This window comes from Salvelinus alpinus, chromosome 1 (assembly GCF_045679555.1).
Source record: "Salvelinus alpinus chromosome 1, SLU_Salpinus.1, whole genome shotgun sequence".
NCBI classification, from domain to species: domain Eukaryota; kingdom Metazoa; phylum Chordata; class Actinopteri; order Salmoniformes; family Salmonidae; genus Salvelinus; species Salvelinus alpinus.
The window spans coordinates 91,772,071-91,789,363 of record NC_092086.1 but is presented as its reverse complement, the minus strand read 5'-3'; the positions used below and the strand labels follow the sequence as shown (position 1 = coordinate 91,789,363).

Here is a 17,293-nt window from a genome sequence, read left to right as displayed (position 1 = left end):
ACGAATCCTCTGCATCCCACTTCAACTGACCAGACTTTTGCATTCCAGCCACGCTGAGTTGCGTCTGCTGCCAACTCTGTGTAACGCAGTTTCTTACGCTCGTAGGCCTCTTCAACAGAGTTTTCCCACGGGACTTTGAGCTCTATGATGTACACAGCCTTTCGTGAAGGGGACCAGAGTACCATGTCTGGCCTAAGGTTGGTAGAAGCAATCTCAGGTGGAAAAATGAGTTGCTGGCCAATATCGACAAGCATCTTCCAGTCCCGGGCCGTGGCTAGGTGTCCAGTTTCTGGCTTCGTAGGAGGATGCTTGGGCCTTTTCTGTCCCTCCCGGATGAATGTTGTTGTTTTGACTGGATTGCTTGTTTTTGGAGGTAATGAATTAGTTGCACTCCTCTTGGTCTCAAGTGCTGCAGCCAGGCTCTTGAGGACCTGATTGTGCCTCCAGGTGTAGCGGCCTTGTGAGAGACTGGTCTTGCAACCTGTCATTATATGCCTGAGAGTCGCTGGAGCTGGGCAGAGGGGGCAGGTCGGGTCCTCGCCATACCATTGATGTAGGTTTTTTGGTGATGGAAGCATATCATAAACAGCTCTTATGATGAAGCTGATGTTGCTTGCCTCCATTTGCCAAAGCTCACTCCAGTTGATCTTTCTCCTCTCCAGGCCTTCCCACCGTGTCCATTGCCCTTGTTTAGCAAGAGAGACAGCCTTTGCACTTCTTGCAGTCTCCTCCTGTCTGCGCACCTCCTCGACCACCAGCTTCCTGCGTTCAGATGTTGTTGCCTTATGGAACGTTGGTTTGCTTGCTGCCAGGCCAAAGCCTCCTCTTCCATGCTGGATATTCCCCACAATGTCTTGGTGTCTCAGGGCTGATGTTGCTTGCTGCACAGCCTTGGATGATGTCCATTTCCGTCCAGTTTGTGGTCTGGCTAATGGTCTGGTCTTTGGAGTCCTTCAATGTCATCTGAAGTCTTACTTTAGAGCACTTGTACTCCTCTGTTAGACTTGTAAGAGGTAGTTCAATGACCCCTTTACCATAGAGGCCGATGTTACTCAGGCATTGTGGGACACCCAGCCATTTTTTCACGTATGAGGTAAAGGTTCGCTCCATCTTCTCCACTGTTGTTATTGTGACCTCATAGACGGTGAGTGGCCACATTACCCGGGGGAGAAGTCCAAACTGTAGGCACCAAAGCTTGAGCTTCCCAGGCAGTAGGGTCTTGTTGATGTTCTCAAGACCGTCGGCGATGTCCTGCCTTACTTGCTGCACTTGATCTTTATCCCGGAGGCTTTCGTTGTACCATCTACCCAGGCTCTTGACGGGTTGCTCAGACACCGTTGGTATCGGGTCATCTTCAATGCAGAACCTCACATCTTTAAGCTGTCCCTTGACTATGGAGATGCTTCGAGATTTGCTTGGCTTGATTTTCATCCGGGCCCACTTGATGTTATCCTGCAGTTTTGCAAGTAGCCGCCTGGTGCATGCTGCAGTGGTGGTCAGTGTAGTCATGTCATCCATGTATGCTCAGATAGGTGGGAGACGGAGCCCTTCCTTAGTTCTCTCACCGCCGACCACCCATCTCGATGCCTTGATGATGACTTCCATGGCCATAGTGAAGGCCAGAGTTGAAATTGTACAGCCTGCCATTATGCCTACTTCCAAGCGCTGCTATGTTGTTGTGAAGTCAGGTGTTGTGAAACATAATTGCAGGTCTTGGAAATAGGCCTTTACCAGTGTAGTGATGGGTTCTGGTACGTGGAAAATAGGGTTGGTTAATGGTCACAGGGTTGGTTAACGATGATGACTCCCTTGGTAACCACAGAGTTCGGAAGATCTACTTTTTCATATCAGGCACCTCGCGTGGAATAGTCACTTCCTTTGAATGATTTGGTGTCCCTGGATACATTTAGGAAACTGGTTAAGGATAAAAAATAAAATAAAATGTATTTGATTATAATGGCTAATGTGTATATTGTATGTATATAATTGTTTGTGTGCTGATGTGATGACTCTTGTTCCCAGGGCACATTTGTGAATGAGACCTAAGTCTCAATGTGTCTCCCTGGTTAAATGAATACAGGGGTCAAAATCAAATAGCTAAATGATCCTTGGTATGACCATCTTAAAAGAACTCCATATCTTAGCTTAGTAGAAACCCAGCCCTGGGCCCTTAGACTCTAGCGCAGGGATGGGCAACTGGCAGCCCACACCCCTTTGAAGGGACACGGATCAATTCCCCTCCATTTTTTAGATTGCTAAATTAGTTTAGTTGCCAAATATCTAAACTTGTTATCATGGTCAAATTACCAGCAGTGGGACCCCCATTGATTTTGGTTGTTAGTCTCAGTCATATATCATATTAAAAACTGCAAATATCTCTCCACCCTATGGCAAAATGTGTAGAATTGAAAGAAAATAACTGTAAAACATCTAATTTTCCCTTCCGCAACATAGCAAAATAAGTAAAATGGCATTACATTAGTTATACAATTGCTAAATCTTCTCTGCCCCATGGCAAAATGTATAGAATTGCAGCAAACTTGCTTAGAAACTGCAACATTTTCTCTACACCCCATGGCAAAATGTGTACAAATGCACAAAATGTACTCTAAAACGTAAAAATGTTATCTTCCCTGTCAAGACTGTGTGGGGTATGGATGTGGGTAAGCAGACCAGCGAGCAACTGCGGACCCTCTTGAGTTCGGAATTTTTGGTGGCCCCCATCCCCATCAAACTTGCCCATCCCTGCTCTAGGAGGTTAACATGTGAACATCTGTTCTGTTTAGAGATCCATTTCATAATATGAAAGTGTCCATCACACAACTAGTTTGATTTAAAAAGGTATCTTTAATTTATATATCAAGATCATTTGGGCTATTTACTTCATTTTTCTTTTTTAATAAAATATATCATTTAAAAAACAAATATAATGGTGCCAATTCATATCTTGCAGGAAAAGACTTTAATCTCAAGAGAAGACAGCTTAAATGTTAAAAAAGGTTTAATGTTCTCATGATCATATAGGTCTTTGCCTAGACAATATCCAAAACAACTAACACACTGAATTCATACATTTTCAGTAACTGTAAACAAAATAATAATTTTGCTGTTTTTCGAACGGAATCAAGGCATTAGAATGTACCAGAGCCCACCAAAACACAGCTTGTTTGGCAAAAATGTCTTAACCCACTCTTTTTTCTACGGTGCATCCGGAAAGTATTCAGACCCCTTGACTTTTCCCACATTTTGTTACGTTACAGTCTTATTCTAAAATGGATTAAATAAATGTTTTTCCTCATCAATCTACACACAATACCAAATAATGACAAAGTGAAAACAGGTTTGTAGAAAACTTTTGAAAATGTATACAAAATTAAAAACAGAAATACCTTATTTACATAAGTATTCAGACCCTTTGCTATGAGACTCGAAATTGAGCTCAGGTGCATCCAGTTTCCATTGATCATCATTGAGATGTTGCTACAACTTGATTGGAGTCCGCCTGTGGTAAATTCAATTGATTGGACATGATTTGCAAAGGCACACACCTGTCTATATAAGGACCCACAGTTGACAATGCATGTCAGAGCAAAAGCCAAGCCATGTCGTTGAAGGAAGTGTCCGTAGAGCTCAGAGACAGGATTGCGTTGAGGCACATATCTGGGGAAGGGTACCAATTTCTGCTGCATTGAAGGTCCCCCGGAACACAGTAGCCTTCGTCATTTTTAAATGTTAGAAGTTTGGAACCACCAAGACTCTTCCTAGAGCTGGTCGCCCGGCCAAACTGAACAATCAGGGAAGAAGGACATTGGTCAGGGAGGTGTCCAAAACCTGATGGTCACTGATAGAGCTCCTGAGTTCCTCGGTGGAGATGAGAGAACCTTCCAGAAAGACAACCATCTCTGCAGCACTCCACCAATCAGGCTTCTATGGTAGAGTGGCCAGACAGAAGCCTCTCCTCAGTAAAAGGCATATGACAGCCTGCTTGGAGTTTGCCAAACGGAACCTAAAGGACTGTCAGACAATGAGAAACAAGATTACCTGGTCTGATGAAATCAAGATTGAACTCTTTGGCCTGAATGCCAAGCATCATGTATGGAGGAAACCTGGCACCATCCCTAAGGTGAAGCATGGTGGTGGCAGCAACATGCTGTGGGGAAGTTTTTCAGTGGCAGGGACTGGGAGACTAGTCAGGATCGAGGGAAAGATGAATGGAGCAAAGTACAGAGAGATCCTTGATGAAGTCCTGAGCGCTCAGGAGCAGGTTCTCAGACTGAGGCGAAGGATCACCTTCCAACAGGACAACGACCCTAAGCACACAGCCAAGACAACGCAGGAGTGGCTTCGAGACAAGGCTCTGAATGTTCTAGAGTGGCCCAGCCACTTGAACCCGATTGAACATCTCTGGAGAGACCTGAAAATAGCTGTGCAGCGATGCTCCCCAACCAACCTGCCCGAGCTTGAAAGGATCTGCAGAGAATGGGAGAAACTCACCAAAAACAGGTGTGCCAAGCTTGTAGTGTCATACTCACGGCTGTAAACGCTGACAAAGGTACTTCAACAAAGTACTGAGTTAAAGGGTCTGAATACTTATATAAATGTACTATTTCAGTTTTTTATGTATTTATACATTTGTATTGGGTATTGTGTGTAGATTGATGAGGGAAAAAATACATTAATACATTTTAGAATAAGGCTGTAACGTAACAAAATATGGAAAAAGCCACGGGGTCTGAATACTTTCCGAATGCACTGTATTTGGCTGGCTACTCCATGTGCATGTGTAAAACACTGTGTTCACTCAATTCAGTTTCAAATCATGAAATCAACGATTCAATTAAAAAATATTACATCCCAATTCAATATCCTAACACAAATTCAAAATTATGGAATTCAAATACAATCTCTGTTGGCAATGAGATCACTCCATATTTTAAAATACTTTCAAAGTGTATTTCCAAATACATTAAAATATTCAACTACTTGTCTTTTAAATCAAATATATCTGAATACTTACTTTGTATGTACAGTATGTGAAAGTAATTGAGATATTTGAAATAGTATCGGAACCCAGGTCTGGCTCATATAGTACAGTATTGACACTGAGGTGATAAAGCAAACCAAATTACCAAAGGGACAATTACACTTTCTGAATCTGAATGCAAACCCTGCATGAGATTGCATAATGGTACACTCCACTGTACAAAAATAACAAAAACTTTCACTTACCAGAACAACAACCTTAGTCTTAGGAAGACGGGAGGTGAGCAGTTGTGCAATGGCAAGGATTCCCCCTGCAACTTGCTCTGCCGAATGCTCATGATTGTTGGTTCCTACCCACACCACCGTCACCTGAAGGGGACCAACGAGGTATTGATTAGTTTAATCAGATGTTATAGTTCTGATCTGGATGAAAAGCACTCCAGGACCACAACTGTCCACCTGTGCTGTGCCCTTTCCTCTCTCAGAGCCTGTGCTGGCCCATTGAGTCTCACCTTAGGCCCAATGTTGTCCAGTTCTCCATTCTGCAGCCTCCACAGCACATTACAGGTGGTGTCTCCCCCGATGCCAAAGTTGAGCGCGTGCAGAGGAGAGAAGAGCTCCCGCCAGATCTGTGGAGTGAGTGATGTAGCAGGTTGAGATCCAGGACAAGGATTAGTGTAAAATACCAGTGTCATAGCAACAGGTAAACAACTAACACATGCACAGAGGTCCACACATACACAGTATTATAACTGATGTATTACACACACACACACACACACCAGGGTTTCCGTTGTGGTGCTGGACAGTTGACCTGCAGCATTCTAATTTAACAGACATTTAAGAGATTTACCGGACCCATATGCATTGGGTGCATAACCGGATTAGGGCATCCACCTACAGTGCTCAGAATGACAGCAATCACATTTAGTTCATGGTAATTAATCTTAACAGAACATAAAACTCAAGGATGCAATGGCGTCCATCCTTACCGAATGCACAATTTGAAGATGTCCATATTTACTTTTCCGAACAGCAAAATCACTAGCCTATGCCAATCTACTATGCCCCAAAGTAGAAAAGTTAACCTATTCTATTGGTCAGCTTGTCGTTCTGTGCAAGAAAGAAATAGCCCATTCCAAACACACACTGGGAAAGTTGTGGGACGGTAGATCCCAAATTCATACAACCTGTAGGCCTAGGCAACAGTCAAAATAATGTAAACGCAATGAGGCTCATGCAACAGATCAGAATGTTTAGCTTAAATGTTGGTAAACTATTATTTTTTCACATTATGAGCGCAGAAATGCGCACATGGCAGTAGGCTACATGCGACTGTTCTTTACCTAATGCAATTAGCGGGAAAACATTGTCAAAAGCGCGCCGCACATTTGAGTGGTTTCATGAGACAAATTAAAATATCCATTACAAATTTTGAAAGAGGGGAGATCTAAAGATGCAAGAACTAGCATGAGTTGCTAATATGACTAGGATTGTGCATTTGGCTACTGGACAATGAAAGAAAGTTGATTTGAAAACCAATAGAACATGAGAGAAATAGGCTACTGTTTTCAATGGTATATGGAAGTCTATAAAATAACTGCCTGCACGTTTGGTTGGATTTTGGCTAAGCTACTTTGAAGCAAGGTAAGACATGCCTCATTATATGCAGTAAAACATTCAGGTTTCAAACAAATATGTATACATTTTCAAAATGGATAAGCCTACTGACTCCAGCTCATTGCAAAGTGGTGTGTGACCTGCTGAGGCTTGCCTAGTTGCCTATGTACTTGAATGGCAAATGGGAAACTCGCTTTAATTACCAGTTGAGAAATAAAAATAGTAGCTCTTTTTAATCTTGGCCATCGTTTTTAACATGCGATTGCATTAAGAAGTGTAGTGCAATGATTGGGTAGGTTTCACTCCAGTAGCAACCAACAGCTAGCTGTTTGATGAGCTGTAGCAGCAGCGCTCACGCAACATTGACTGGGAACAATCAATAAATAGGCTAATGTGTTATTTTGCAATGGAATTTTTTTATTCTCCCGGACAATTGGCCGGCGCCAAATTGTATTTATCGCCTTTTCATTTATATTTTTGGGGGGCCAAAAGCCAGCTGTTACCAGCTAACGGAAACCCTGACACACACACACACACAAAGTATGTTGTCTACACAGGCATCTGTCCTCTCTCACCTCGTACTGCTGCATTAGCTGCACCATGGAGTCTCCAATAAACAGCACCTCTGGTTCTGCATCCTTACACTCTTGAACAAACCGCGTGTGCTGCAGAAACACAACACGTCATCCCCAGGCAGACACTTTACAGCCAAAAAGTTCTACAGCTGCCCCATCGAGAGCATCTTGACTGGCTGCATCACCGCTTGGTAAACTCCAGCCACCAAAGACATAAGATTGTTCACTCTGCTACCGTCTGGCAAGTGGTACCGGAGCATCGGCTCCCGGACCTACAGGCTCAGAGACAGCTTCTACCCCCAAGTCATAAGACTGGGCGGTATACCTTATATACCGTATATATACTGTATACAGGGGTATTTGGAAAAAGCCACGGGATGGTTTTTCAATACCATTGAAACTATTTATTTTAAAACATTTGAATATTTGTACCTAAGTAAATCCCTGCAGTCAACTTGTGCAATTCGTTTGGAGATAAAGAAGACTGCATTCTTAATTTCATATCATTTTCATTATGAAGCTTACTGGTATTTATTATTACTTATTATGGATCCCTATTAGCTGACTCTTCCTGGGGTCCAGCAAAATTACAGCAGTTAATACAATTTTATAAACATTACAATACATTCACAGATTTCACAACACACTGTGTGCCCTCAGGCCCATACTCTCCCCCTCCCACATATCTACAGTAGTAAATTAATGTGTATGTATAGTGCGTATGTTATCGTGTGTGTGTGGGTGTGTATGCATGTGTCTGTGCCAATGTTTGTGTTGCTTCACAGTCCCCGCTGTTCCATAAGGTGTTTATCTGTTTTTTAAATCAAATTTTACTGCTGGCATGAGTTACTTGATCTGGAATAGAGTTCCATGTAGTCATGGCTCTATGTAGTACTGTGTGCCTCCCAGTCTGTTCTGGACTTGGGGACTGTGAAGAGACCTCTTGTGGCATGACTTTTGGGGTATGCATGTGTGTCCGAGCTGTGTGCCAGTAGTTTAGACAGACAGCTCGGTGCATTCAACATGTCAATACCTCTGGTAGTCCCCAGTCACGTCACCTGGTGCTTGTTTACAAGCACACAACGACGAGAGACCAACTGTTGTGCAGCATGCTCCATGTAATGTTAATCAGCTAGATATCTTATAACTATTATATTAACTGTCTAAAATGTGATAAATGCTCTGCAGTTTAGATTTAGTTTGCTAATTTACTGGTTAGCGTCTTCCGAAACCAAGCGTTCCCTTGGTAACAGCAGAGAATCTCCTCCTGGATCAAGAGCCTTGCTGCCTAATATTTGTTTTGTGCGTGCAACAAACTGTGAGAAGCACTTGAGTTACTTGTATAGTTTAGGTCAGACACTGTATGAAATGTTTGCAATGCGCTCGTTTGCATTTAGTTAGCATTCTCTACGGGATTTGACATGTACTTGTTAGCATTGCTAACCTTAGGATTACAAAGTATGAGTGGGCTTTGAAAACAGCAGCCCTTGTGTTCAGTGCCAGTATTACCAAATATTCCGGTATGGCACAAGGTCGGTATGACAATCTGGATATCTCCCAAGCCTAAAAGGCGCTGCATGTGATACGGCCTCAGCAGAAGTCAGGGCATTCATACTTCTTGCGCTTTGTTGAGCAGCGCAGAGCTGTTGAGCAGAGCTGTTGAGCAGAGCTGTTGTCAAGGAAGTGAGTGTGTTTATACAGGACCTCCCGCCCCCACCTACCATCAAACAATCATGTCAATGTGGAGCCCTCCACATTGTTACAGAATTTGGGAGGCGCACGGCGATGCGTTATGGAGCTCAATTTGGCCTCTGCATGCCTCTGGAGGCTCCGCAATTGCATCATAGCCTCAATGTGGAGTCTCCGACCACATTTTGGATTAAGCATGAATTGGCTTTTACACACAAACAACTAGAGGTCTTCACGGGTTCAAAAAGTTTTACCCCTTCTAAAATGGACCTGGGGTTGCCCCACCCAGACCCAATATGCACAAATAATTGTTTTATATATAGAGACCCGCTCCGAACGGACCAGAGAAAAGCTAGACCCATTTCGTATAGACCTGGTCGGATCCAGATCCGGTCTGAGTGAGGGAAGCTGCAGAAAAGTCATTTTTTAAGCTACTTTATTAACCGGAGCTGATAAAGCGCAAGGAGGAGAGAGGTGCCACTCTAGCAGGCGGGGGAGGGGCCGTACTGTGAATGAGTGACAGGAAGCAGGGAGGGAGAGACAGGAACCGACCAAGTAGACTCGTGCTATAGTAGACTAATAGCTGCCATAGCTAAGTAATTTATCATCAAATATGTTAACGTAGTACCCGTCTTGACTGAGTCAAACCGGGAGAAGCTAGTTACGCTAGCTAATGTTAGCTAGCTAGGCTAATTGAGGCTGCAGTGCATGAGCTTTCCCATCCTACAGTTACAAATAACTCCATTCAGAATATTAAGTAGCAGCCTGCCAGTTGGCTCTTGGTCGTTGTACCCGATCCTTCTCCTTTAACTTTTAATTCCATCTTCCATTGTTTAGATATCTCCTAACTTTTGCCAAACAGAGGCTCTATGACTGTAACCTATTGCCGCTTTGATGACTTATGATTGGCCGCCCAACAAGAACAATTTACACACGCCACCCTCCACTATCGTGAAAAGCAAGAGCAGCAACATAACGTCTCTCGCTCTCAAAATTACACATATCCGAGACCCATGACAATCATATCAGAACCGACCGAGACCCGCAACATTATTTAGAATTCGGGTACAGGATCGGGTATTCGCGTACAGGTGGATTCGTGAAGATCTCTACCGACAACTCAAACACACGTGGGTGATTCTCACGAACTTGGTACATTTTGAAAATTCACAGGCAAAACACTTTTTATTTTGTAATGCCTAATTGCCTAAGATTAAAAAAAGGTCATTTTGATTTAAGTATATTTTCATTTTAATCAGTTGTCATTACCGTAACATGTGACATGTTCATAACCTGGATTTTTATAAATTATTTCTGTTTTAACTTCTTTGGGACTGGGGGGGCAGTATTGAGTAGCTTGGATGAATAAGGTGCCCAGAGTAAACTGCCTGCTACTCAGGCCCAAAGGCTAGAATAGGCATATAATTAGTAGATTTGGATAGAAAACACTCTGAAGTTTCTAAAACTGTTTGAATGATGTCTGTGAGTATAACAGAACTCATATGGCAGGCAAAAACCAGAGAAAAAAATCCAACCAGGAGGTGGGAAATCTGAGGTTTGTAGATTTAAGTCTTTGCCTATCCAATATACAGTGTCTATGTGGTCATATTGCACTTCCTAAGGCTTCCACTAGATGTCAACAGTCTTTAGAACCTTGTTTCAGGCTTCTACTATGAAGGGGGAGCCAATAAGAGCTGTTTGACTAAGAGGTCTAGGCAGAATGCCATGAGCTAAGTCAGGCGCGCGGCCGTGAGAGCGAGCTGCGTTCCTTTTCATTTCTAAAGACAAAGGAATTGTCCGATTGAAACATTATTGAAGATTTATGATAAAACATCCTAAAGATTGATTCTATACATCGTTTGACATGTTTCTACGTACTGTAATATAACTATAAGAAACGTCCCCTGAAAAAGGGACGTTTCTTTTTTTGCTGAGTTTAGTGAAATGCCATTTAGCTAAATGCACCAGCTAGGGCAAAGCAAACATTAGCTCTAATACAGGTTGCTACCAGTGGTGGTGTAGATCAGCATGTTGTTTGTGCAACGCACCAGGCACAGCCAGAAGTGGACTGGCCACCCCTCAGAGCCTGGTTCCTCTCTAGGGTTCTGGTATTTCTGAGTTTTTCCTAGCCACCATGCTTCTACATCTGCATTGCTTGCTGTTTGGGGTTTTAGGCTCGGTTTCTGTACAGCACTTTGTGACATCGGCTGATGAAAAAAGGGCTTTATAAATAAATGTGATTGATTAATGTTCTGAATATTTGTCTAAATGCTATTCAAATGCGATTAGGGTCCCGTGGGAAACACCAACCAACACTTTGATTCATACCCTGTCATAACTCCTACCTGGCTTTTTCATTTGCTGTTTGAATAATCATTCTATTTCTATGATCCAAAACATTTGGGTGAACTGTTGGAATCTATAGCGCAAGTTAAATCGCAATATTTGTTTTTGCCCATATCATGCAAGTCTACTAACAACCTGGTAACTTTACCAGTATATGCAAACATTTGGTGGCACAGAAAGAAAGGAAATGTATATCTTCTTCAGGAGATGTACTTCAAAAGTAAGTAGGTACTGTAGGCTATATCTTAAAAATCTATTTTTTTGCTGCTTCTAAATTGAATGTGGTGCTCCTAACTTTTCTACCAATGAAAAACAGTGCTACCAATTATATTTTTTATTTATTAGAGCCCTGGTTACAACACAGATCTAAAATCAATGTCAAGTGCACTGTTAGCAAACCTTTCTGCAAGGACAAGTGAGTCATCAATAACACTCATCTGCAACCTCTCTTTCCTTTCTTCTGTACAGTTGCTTTTTTATGCTTCTCCACCCTAGCTTTTGAAGCTTTCTTTCCTTATCTGCCAATCTTAATAAAAATAAGTTTAGATTAATCAGATTGTTCTGTTTATTATTAAACAACCCCGAAAAGGAGCATTACACTCAAACATGTAATGTTTGTCCGATGTTTTCATACCTCAAAAATCTTATGGGGATAGTTCACCCAAATAAAAATATTACATTGGTAAATTGGTTTCCTTACCCTGTAAGCAGTTGATGAACAAGGTAAGATAGCAAACCATGCTTTGGTTTTGTTTAGCATTTATAGCACAAAACCATTGCAAGTGGATATCCCCGACATAAGCATTTTCACGCTCCATATCCAAATCATCCAAAAGTGTAAAAAAAGAAGCATTGCATAGCTCAATAAAGTTAATTTAAGATATGGAAATGAAATGCGAAAAATTCTAATATCATGGATAATAACTTTCATTGGTTTTGTGCTATAAATGCTACAAAGTTGGAGACAGTGACCAGGTAAACAAAATACAAGCATAGATAGTCTTATCTCGTTCATAGACCACTTACAGAGTAAGGAAACCAATATGCCATTTTGTAATGTGTGTGAACTATCCCTTTAAGTTCACATCCCAGGCCATTCACTGTGTAAATACACCCATTATGCAAAAAAAATATTACATAAATTAATGAAAAAGATAGGCACCAAATAAGATCTGGAAATGATGGTGTTGAGGCATACAACTGGCTCTACACAATCAATGGCATGGGATGTGTATTTATCTTGTGAAAAGCATGAGCTGGCACACACCCCAAAAAAGTTAGTAGAGGTGCTGACTAACAGTGAGTAAAACTGTAGGCTATAAAAATAGAGTCGCACACTCTCTATATACAGTATATTTGGAAAGTATTCAGATCCCGCGATTTTTCCCCATATTGTTACATTACAGCCTTATTCTAAAATGTATTAAATATTTTTACACCCCCTCAATCTACACACAATACCCCATAATGAGCAAATACAGGTTTAGACATTTTTGCAAGTTTATTACAAATTTAAAAAAGAAATGTCACATTTACATGCGTATTCAGACCCTTTACTCAGTACTTTGTTTAAGCACCTTTGGCAGTGATTAAGCCTTGAGTCTTCTTGGGTATGACACTACAAGCTTGGCACAACTGTATTTGGTGAGTTCTCCCAGTCTTCTCTGCAGATCCTCTCAAGCTTTGTCAGGTTGGATGGAGAGTGTTGCTGCACAGCTATTTTCAGGTCTCTCCAGAGATGTTCGATCGAGTTCAAGTCCGGTCTCTGGCTGGGTCACTCAAGGACATTGAGACTTGTTTCGAAGCCACTCCTGCATTGTCTTGGCTGTGTGCTTAGGGTCGTTGTCCAGTTGGAAGGTGAACCTTCGCCCCAGTCGGAGGTCCTGAGCACTCTGGAGCAGGTTTTGGTCAAGGATCTTTCTGTACTTTGCTCCGTTCATCTTTCCCTCGATCCTGACTAGTCTCCCAGTCCCTGCCGCTGAAAAACATCCACACATTATAATGCTGCCACTAAGCTTCATCATAGGGATGGTGCCAGGTTTCCTCCAGACGTAACGCTTGGCATTCAGGCCAAAGAGTTCAATTTTGGTTTCATCAGATCAGAGAATCTAGTTTCTCATGGTCTAAGAGTCCAGCTCTAGGAAGAGTCTTGGTTGTTTCAAACTTCCATTTAAGAATGATGGAGGCCACTGTGTTCTTGGGGACCTTCAATGCAGCAGAAATTTGATGGTACCCTTCCCCAGATCTGTGCCTCGACACAATCCTGTCTCTGAGCTCTACAGACAATTCCTTCGACCACATACCCAAGAAGACTCAAGGCGTTTTGCTCTGACAGGTGCATTTCCAAATCATGTCAAATTAATTGAATTTACCACAGGTGGGCTTCAATCAAGTTGTAGAAACATCTCATGGATGATCAATGGAAATAGGACGCACCTGAGCTCAATTTTGAGTCTCATAGCAAAGGGTTTGAATACTTACGCAAATAAGGTGTTTCTGTTTATTATTTTTAAGACAATTGCAAACATTTCTAAAAACCTGTTTTTGCTTTGTCATTATGGGGCTTTGTGTGTAGATGGATGGAAAAAACAATATTCCATCCATTTTAGAATAAGGCTGTAACATAACAAAATGTGGAAAAAGGGAAGGGTCTGAACTTTCCGAATACACTGTAAGCTCCCAGTAATGTAATGTATTGGGTAAACCACCAGTTTTGGCATCATCTTCTATTCATAATGAGAATTAATGTTGGAATTTGAGTGTAATGTCCCCTTAACACAATTTATATCAAAGTTTGTCAGTTGCTTTCAGACCTCAAAAGTAGTGTAATCTCAAGAAGAGTCTAAATCGCATGCCAACAATTAGAACATCATACTATATGTCTCCACCCAAATGGTTTGTATTGCTTTTATTCGGAACCCCATTAGCTGTTGAAGAAGCAGCAGCTATTCTTCCTGGGGTCCACACAAAACATGACAAATACAGAACACTAATTGACAGGAACACAAATTTTAACTAACACTAGGACTAAAGAACAATATGACTATTTTAAAAAGTAATAAGAACTAGAAAATAAAGAAAAATAAATTAATAATACTACAAGTAATGTGTGGGTGTCTCCTCATTGTTCCTTGAGGTGTTTTCTTTTTTTCTTCTCTTTTTTTAAAGAGATTGTATTGCTTGCCTGAGTTGGAAGAGAAGTCCATGTAGTCATTGCTCTATACAGCACTGTGCGTCTCCCAGCCTCTGTTCCGGACTAAGAAGAGACCCCGATTGCGTGTCATGTGGGATATGTATAGGTTTTGAGCTGTCTGTTAACTGGCTGAAGAGACAATTCTGTACTTTCAGCATGTCAATACTTCTTACAAAGACCAGCAGTGACGCAGTCAATCTCTCATCCACTCTGAACCAGGAGAGTCTGACCTGCATGTTATTGACATTGGTCCGCCGTGTACATTTGAGGGCCAGACGTGCTGCTCTGTTCTGGGCCAGCTGCAGCATTCTCTGTCTTTTTTTGCCACACATGACCATACAACTGGGCAATAGTCAAGATGCAACAAAACCAGAGCTTGCAGGACTTTTTGGTAGCATGTGATGTTAAAAAAGAAGATCATCTCTTTATCACAGACAAACCTCTCCACATCTTTACAACAATATAATCAATATGCTTTGACCATGAAAGTTTACAATCTAATATAACACCAAGAAGTTTAGTCTTCAGTGGAAAAGATACCCACCACAAATCAGGGAAGATTTTTTGGTGCTCAACTTTTTCATTCATTTTGGATTGTTTGCATACAGCTGAGCTGAATCTACAAAACAGATGGTCTAGGATGGGGACATTTGTTGACCAAAGACCACTTTTGAGTTCTGAAAACATCAGACAAAATGTAGATTTTTAAGTGTAATGTGCCTTTAAAAAACAAAGTGCTTCCCCTATATTTTATTTTTGCAGTGGTGGGACACGAAATGGTCATGGAAGGGGCAGGGGTGGTGGTTGGTCAGATTTTTTTCCTCCAGGTTTCCCCTCTTAAAAATCACTTTTCTAAAAGAAAAACAACAAAATTGAATGTGCTAACAATGCTTAAACCACACCAGGAGACCATTTTTTCGGTCTGGGAAAAATCTGCACCCCAAAAAATCTATTCATGCACTTTCTAATCTATTATACTGTAAATAGTTGAATCAATAATATTGCTCAAAGTATTACACAGTTATGGTGATGGTCATCTAAAATGGCTAAATGGGGTGTAAGAGGACAATTATCAATTTAAACATAATAAAAGAGACCAGCTTACCTTGTAGCCATCTTTGATCTTCTCTTCTTAGTAATGCATTATGGGTCAAAATAAATAAACAAAAACACTGTACTTTGTACAGGAACATTAAGAAATACTACGGTAATGTGAAACACGTGCTCAGACATGTTTTGTCTAAAATATGACTAGTTTGTAACGGGAATACCTAGAAATGATAACTGTCTTTGAATACGTAGCACTTTAAACAATATTTCATAGGTTTTAATTAAATATGTTAGTTATTTTGGTAACACTTTACTTGACACCCAGCGTAAAAACACATTATGACACGGACATAATCATGTCATAATAGCTGACATAGGTTATAATCTGTCATAGTATGGTCATAACACTGTCATGACCCATATATATACAGCTGTTGTGACATATATAGCGTTATTTTATGGCTGGTTATGTCAAAACCCACGTTTATTAAAATGTATTTGTGTTTATTCAAAAGTCCTTTGTTGTTGTAATGAATTCCTTACATTTTTTTTCATCATATTTTAAATAACTTGTAGAAAATACACTTTATGACGAAAATCATAAGGCATTATGACCATCCTGTGTCACTTACAACTAAGAAAATACACTCTATGACACGTCAAGAAGAATTACGACCATCATAATCGTATAAACTAGATAGGCCTATCAGGTACATGCCCTTGTCAGTCATCAGTCCTGCCGCTGAAATCTGTTCCTACATTCATCCCAGTCTTCAGAAACAGAGCATTGGGGTAGGTGCGTGTCTGACATCAATGTGTGCACAATTACCATGATCATTTAATATGGTCAATTTCTGAAAATGTAATATAACATAGCCTACTTGTCAACAGTATGTTTATGGTGTAATGCAATGTTTTGCCTTGTGTAGGTTTTGACATTTATGTAGGTGTCATAGTCAGCCACAAAATAACGCAACATATATCACAACTGGTCTAAATATATGTGTAATGAAAGTGTTATGTCAGCTGTTATGACATATGACATGGTTATGACCGTGTCATAACGTGTTGTGACGCTGTGTGTCAAGTAAAGCGTTACCGTTATTTTTTAGCAATTAAATGCATGTAAAGTCCTTGGACCCGAACGTATTACGTTAATGAGATTATTATTTACATTTTTTACACTTAAGATTTAAGCCCAAAACAGATTAAAGAGCCAGAAACCAAGCATAGTGAGCCTTAATATGAAAGTAAATAATTTACGAGTCCCTTTAGAAAGTATTCACACCCCCAGCCTGAATTGAAAATGTATTACATTTAGATTTGTCGTCACTGGCCTACACACAATACCCCATAATGTCAAAGTTGAATTATGTTTTTTGTTGTTGTTTTTTTACAAATTAAAACAATTTGAAAAGCTTAAATGTCTTGAGTCAATAATTATTCAACCCCTTTGTAATAGCAAGCCTAAATAAGAGTACAAATGTGCTTAACAAGTCACATAATAAATTGCATGGACTGTTGAACATGATTTTTGAAGGACTGGCTCATCTCTGTACCCCACACATGCAATTATCTGTAAGGCCCCTCAGTCGAGCAGTGAATTTCATACACAGATCGAACCACAAAGACCAGGAAGGTTTTCCAATGCCTCGCAAAGAAGGTAACCTATTGGTAGATGGGTAAAAAATAAAACAAGGCACTAAAGTAAACCTGCAAAAAATGTGGTAAAGCAAGTCACTTTTCGTCCCGAATACAAAGTGTTATGTTTGGGGAAAATCCAATACAACACACTACTGATTACCACTCTACAAATGTTCAAGCAGAGTAGTGGCTG

At 40.9% G+C, this 17,293-nt stretch overlaps 1 protein-coding gene across 5 annotated transcripts in view; it reads right to left on the bottom strand.

Annotated features, from left to right (window-relative positions):
• LOC139534256 (platelet-activating factor acetylhydrolase IB subunit alpha2-like) overlaps window positions 1–17,293 on the bottom strand; it is a 28,437-nt gene that overhangs the window by 7,877 nt on the left and 3,267 nt on the right. For 3 of the 5 annotated variants that reach the window (XM_071333271.1, XM_071333262.1, XM_071333279.1), the window contains exons 3-5: window positions 7,179–7,268; window positions 5,496–5,612; window positions 5,230–5,352 (exon numbers count right to left, since the gene is read on the bottom strand). In XM_071333271.1, the coding sequence (XP_071189372.1) occupies window positions 5,230–5,352; window positions 5,496–5,612; window positions 7,179–7,268 (330 nt within the window). The remainder of the gene's footprint in view (window positions 1–5,229; window positions 5,353–5,495; window positions 5,613–7,178; window positions 7,269–17,293) is intronic. The other 2 variants (XM_071333298.1, XM_071333289.1) reach the window with 1 other exon arrangement.